At 36.7% G+C, this 6000-nt stretch overlaps 1 protein-coding gene across 2 annotated transcripts; it reads right to left on the reverse strand.

Moving 5' to 3' along the window:
- Positions 1 to 1534: 1534 nt before the first annotated feature.
- LOC133678170 (uncharacterized) lies at positions 1535 to 5690 on the reverse strand. 2 transcript variants are annotated; one of them, XM_062100401.1, is made up of 2 exons: positions 5491 to 5690; positions 1535 to 4518 (listed from the first exon to the last, which is right to left on the reverse strand). In XM_062100401.1, the coding sequence occupies exon 2, from the start codon at positions 4423 to 4425 to the stop codon at positions 2077 to 2079; it is 2349 nt and encodes a 782-aa protein (XP_061956385.1). In that variant the 5' UTR covers positions 4426 to 4518; positions 5491 to 5690; the 3' UTR covers positions 1535 to 2076. The 2 variants fall into 2 exon arrangements, with proteins under 2 accessions (XP_061956385.1, XP_061956384.1); XM_062100400.1 differs by having other exon boundaries at positions 1535 to 4551.
- Between the last annotated feature and the right edge of the window lie 310 nt (positions 5691 to 6000).

Here is a 6000-nt window from a genome sequence, read left to right on the forward strand (position 1 = left end):
TTATACTGAATTTAATAGAAACAATGGCCAACGGGATTTATGGATGAAACCACCATTGACTATAGCTATATTTCATTTTATTTTATTTTATCATAAAGTATGAGGATCGCTTATGTGATCATTCTCACAATAACAAAGTCAAACTAAGCAAGTGAAGTGACGATGCAATCAAGTCAGGTCAATTTTCAGTTTACGTGTTGGCATGACCAATCACATTGCTCTGACACAACGCAGGCAGCAGAACTACTTAGCTATCAGGTAGGTTTAATTTTTATGTTTTTTTCACGTGTACAGAGGGAATGACCATTCTAGCCTTGCCCAAAAGAACCATAATTAAATGTCCGTAGCTGTCATCTTCATCTTATAATAGTAAGTTTTGTTATATAGTTATGACATGAAAAAATATAGAATTATTTCCGGCAGTCCAACTCCAATCTTTGAAGGAAGAATAAAATAAAAGGTGATGTGTACGTGCCTTCATCTTATCAGCCAATGAGACAACATCGTGCCATCACATGATGCTTTGCATCTTTGAAGAGACCTTCCTGCTGTTCCTCTAATGGCTCCACAGTTTGACTGCTTTTAACCTAACTCTTCTTGAGATTCCTCCATTAACACCAAGATTCTATCTTCTTGAGATCATCTGCAAGAGAAAAACACTTCCATGTTATGGATTTGTATTAGGGTTTGACGGGTTTTTTTTCATTGACTTTCACTCTTCTCCTTTAATATTAAGGAACGTCGTGATAAAAATAAAGTTTTAATAAAAATTTTAAACAATAAGGACTAAATAAATGTATAATTTAAAATTTAAGGAATAAAATTGAAGTTTTTCATGCTTTTTGAACAAACAACTTTGTTTTCTTTTAAACTTTGGTTCTTAATTTTAAACAAATTGTAAAATTCCAAGATGCAGTACCGTGATAATATAACTTACAATGATAAAATTGAAAAAAAATAAAGTTTAATGACTAAAATGCAAAAAAACATTTATAGGAACCCAGGAGGGAAAAAAGTGGGAACAGTGAAATTTGGAAGAGCAACTCTGTTTACTTATTTATCATCCTTGTTTTTTCAATTCTTTGTTTAAAAATAATCTAAAATTCCATTTCATAAAGTCTAAATATTCTATGATATATCAAACATGTAAGAACATGCAATGTGAGAAGGTTAACAGTGTACAAATCTATCCACGGTAAAATGCCAATCTCTTTTAACTACAATATTGTGTATAATGGGTGCTCGAACTATTCGCCGCGGGGGAAGTGAGAAGGGGAAGATATTACAAACCTAACCATGGCGTCTCCGAGTAGATTTGGAGGGTTTTTTCAGGGCTATCAACACTAGTTTAGCTTCTGCAACCATTCTAGTAATGACTGAAGAAACAAAATGGCATCCTGCCAACCTTTCCATGAGAAAGGTAAATGATTAAAAGCAAACACCTGGTTTGCGGATGGTTAAAATGCAAGATATTGGAGTCATAAGCTAAATGAGAATAAATTCTTCAGACACACCGAACACAGGAGAAGGAAGATGTTGAAATTCTTTGTATTTTTGTGTATCATAATAACAGATTCTGAAGCCTTTCTCAGGTATACAAGAATTATGGGGTGCAGTTCCTGTAACACAAAATTGACCAGCTGCAGAACACCAGTCCTTTGGAGAGTAACCAAATACATTATTAAAATTATCAGTGGGCAGCAAAAAAAAAAAAAAAAGAGCTTAGCCTATTGGGTGGTAAGCTATAAATTCTACTACCCTGTGTGTAAATTCAGCCTTCCAAACTGTCTTCAAGTTGCAAACACAGCTAAGATAAAGTCTCAAAGGCATCCTGTAACTTCAAACAAAACTGTAATCCCACCAATGTATAGAAAAGGAAAGAATTGCTGAACCAGTTTCTGTAAAACCACGCCCCAGTAGTCTTTGAAGAAATGCTAAAAATAAAGTTTTCTGAGACTTTGGCCTGCAATGATCTCTAACTTCAATTTTCTAACACTTCAACTACTTGGCAAAAACTGTTAAGTGAGCCCTTCAGTTTAAGTCAAGCCTAACAGAGAAACTTCTAGCTTTTTTTCCCTAGTTCTTTCGGCGCATCCGTTTATACACAATTACCATGTCTTCATTTGTTTCCTTACCCTTATTCTTCCTACCATCAGTCACATCTTCTCTAGCAGCCTCTCCCACCATCCCTTTTTCCTTGACTGTGTTGACATTTTCAACAAACTCATCTTCGCTGGATTTTTTCATATCCCCAGATGAATATTTTTCCTTATCTTTTTCAGCAGTCTCCATCATTGCATCCAGCTGAACTTCTGTTAATACCTGAAGTAGCTCCAAAGGAGTTGATGCAGGATCAAGCTCCCAGCAACCTTTAGGAGCATATTGACCTTCTTGACCTGTGAGCAGAACTGAAGGCACCTGGTGAGAAAACCTAAACATCTCTTCCCTTGGAATTGTCTTGGTTTTGCTTGGATCAGGATGCTTGCGAAACACTGTCTTGAAACCAGCAACTTTAACAAGAGGGGCGACAGCAACTCCTCTCTCCTCTTTGTAGTCCTCAAGCACTTCAACCATGTCGTATTTGTGTATGACTTCATCTGGGGTATGCTCATTCCAATTAGGGGACCAGTTTTCATAAACGGCCCAAACATCTCCCTTTCCAGGATATACTTGAATGGCTCCTCTTGCGCCCTTCACCCACTTCACCTTGTGAGAGAAAGAATTAAGAGACCTATTGATTTCATGCTTACCTATCCAGAATTCTCCACTGGTCTTGTAAAAGCCAGAACCAATCCAGTTTAATGGGCCCAATTCACGGTTGCTTTTGGTGTTAAGCCAACTAATCCGCATTTTGAAAGGTTTCCGTGATATCACACTGTGAATCATCGCATAATACCGAGGCATCCCATCATCATTATCATAAGCAGCCCAAACCTGGTTATCACCAAATGATTTCTCGGTGCGATCCTTGTCAAAATCATGAAAATCTGGATCCAGAACACTTAGTGCTAGCTGATCACTGATGTTTGTATCTGGATCATCATTAGCATTAATTGGTGAAGGGTCAGTGGAGTGAGCTCTGCTCTTGGAAACTAGATACTCTGGACATTCCCTCACATCAGCTTTTGTGCCATTCATAGTAGCCTTCTGCTTTCCTCTCTCCTTGTTTATATACTTTCCTGATGTCTTTAGAACATTAGCCACACTGCTCCATTCCTTCACCTTCTTGGAAATGTCCCTCTTAGCCTTCTCCATCATCATCTTTCGAGTTTCTGCTTGTGTCAACTCCTTTGTGCTATTAACTTTATGGTTGCCAGAAATGTTCCTCCTCCTTGCTTCAAAACTACTCTTTCGAGAACCAGATTCAACAACTCTATTTCTGTTAGCCACCTCCTTTGCTTTCTCTTTTCCATTACTGTTTGCCCTTTGCTCATCAGAGCACCTTCTCTTCTTCAGCCTATCTCCTTTCAGTACAGAACTGGAACCAGACTTGCTGAATCCAGAAGCTCCTCCAGCAACTGCTTTTGTTTGCTGGTGAAGGAATTCTTCTTCATGCTTTTTTTTCAATTTCTCAGATTGAGCAGCTGACAATGCTGATGCTGCACTTTCAACACTGCCATCTTTACAAAATGCCCCCGACTGAAACGTAGATGATGCTGATGATTTTTCAGCCCTTGTATGCCAAGTAGAATTCTCTTCTTTGCTGTAAGAAGTCCACATACGGGATGGGCCATTTTCATCCATGGATGGGGGTGGCGTCTCGAAAGCCAAGAAGGACTGACAACAGTTCTGACAAAGAAGGTTGTGGTTGAGATAACTTCTAAGGTACTCAAATTGTGTTTTGCATGCATTACAGATTGTCCAAAAGGTACTGGGTTTGGAAAACAGGTGAGGAGGAGCAGGCTTCGGGTGCATAGCACTCTTCTGGCTCCATGCATTAGAATTTTTATTGTTGGAGAGATCACGGGAACCATTCTGACCAGCTGGCACTGATGATTTCCAATTTGGAACTTTTTGCTCCATACCTTTTACATTCCGCTTCTGGTCAAAGGAAATTCTCTTCGCTTTATCAGACAACAGATTCCAGGCTTCAGATATAATCTTAAAAGCCCCATCAGCGCCTGTTGCTTTATTTTTATCAGGATGCAGAATGAGTGCCAGTTTCCTGTAATGTCTCCGGATTGTGTCATCATCTGCTGACGGTTCAACATCAAGGACTCTGTACCAGTCTACATCTCCATTTGTTCTGTTATCAGCAGCCATGTACACATCAAGAGCTGCTAAAAGTCTAGGAAGACCATCAAGTGCAGGATACAAGTTTTGAGCCTTCACTGCAAATCTTCTTGCTCCAGCAATGTCCCTCTCTGCAAACTTCTTCTCTGCAATCTCTTTGACTCTAGATGCCTCCTCTTTATTAAATTCCATTTCAAGAGGTCTCACTATTGGCTGTTCTTCTTTGGAAGTATAAGCCAAAGCAATGTTGTTGAGATCTTAATCACAAATATCTAAATCCAAAACCTGAATTTCCCATATGCATCATCAAGAAACCATCTTCAAAAAAAAAAAAATCAACAATAAGGAAACTATGTCTGCAAAGGAGAAAAAAATAAAGTCCGAATTCCCAACATGCACCATCAAGTTACTGCCTTCAAATGGCAAGTCCTGACACGCCAAAAATGAAATCCAAAACAAGGAATCTATCTGGAAGGAAAATAAAGACCTTAATTTGCGCCGAACAACACGGCCATGATTAATCAGAATAACAAATGATTGTTTATTGTGATCCATCAATTACATTAATATAACACTTGTTGATCTTACTTCCTATAAATGATCCAACGGAATTACCGGAAAAAATCCATGAAGTTCCAACGAATTTCCAAGACGAGCATAACGGATTTGAAAATACAGCATTCCAAATAAGTCTAATCACAATGCCATGCACAATTCTCACTTATGCTGATTCAAAACTAAAGAACCATGATATAATCAACAGTAGGTGATCTAACAACAAGACCAACAATCTACTTGATCACTAAGAAACAACAAGAAATGAAAGAGAAAAACTCAATGTCTCAACAAGTATCCCATTCAAATAACTCTCTCAAAAACTCCAAGTTTTCTTTACCTCCCTAGCATAATGTCAGTCACCATCCATTTCAAATTGAAAAAAAAACACATCAATCCATAACTGAACACAAACACAAGTACCTAACAAAAAATAAGACAAGCAAGAACTATCCACTTCTCAGACTGACATGAATATATGAAAAACAAAACATCCCCAATACTTAACACACAATGAGGTATGTAAATCCCAACAACAACAAGTAACTCATGTTCAAAGTTAAATTCTTTACTAGAAACCCACATGGTATTTATCATAAAGACACGATATAAAATACAAGAGAAATTATTAAAATTCCAAATGAAACATATTGTAAGAGTAAATAAGCAAAAATATTGAAAACAGAGAGAAATAAAAATTACCCATTTGCATAAACTTGAATCAAAGAGCCCCCATTGATGAATTAGCTTCTCAATTATTGAATTTTGGCCCCCGGATCAAATAGAACCAAGAGGAGGGTTTTGTTTTATGTTTTTTTTTATTTCCGAGAGGCTATGAGAATTAGGATTCTCAAAGAAAATAAAACACTACCTGTTTTATATTATATATTTTTTTAATGAAAAAGTAGCATGGGTTTTCTGTTTATTTATATAGAAAAATGGCAAATTTTGTGCATGGTAAACCCTAACTATGGTTTGTTTTTTACTCTGGTTAACAGGATTGGCAGCCAGCTAAATATGGGAAAAAATTATTCCAGTGTCCAAGACAGAAAAATAAAAATTAATAGTCGAAATGTTCGGTCCAATATTTATTTATTTTTATATATTTCATATCTATTTTCATAATTTACTTATATTTCTGAATTTTATTTTTTATATATATTACATATCTATTTTCATAATTTACTTATATTTCCGAATTTTATTTTTTAA

The sequence above is a fragment of the Populus nigra genome, chromosome 18 (assembly GCF_951802175.1).
Source record: "Populus nigra chromosome 18, ddPopNigr1.1, whole genome shotgun sequence".
In the NCBI taxonomy this organism is placed as follows: Eukaryota; Viridiplantae; Streptophyta; class Magnoliopsida; order Malpighiales; family Salicaceae; genus Populus; species Populus nigra.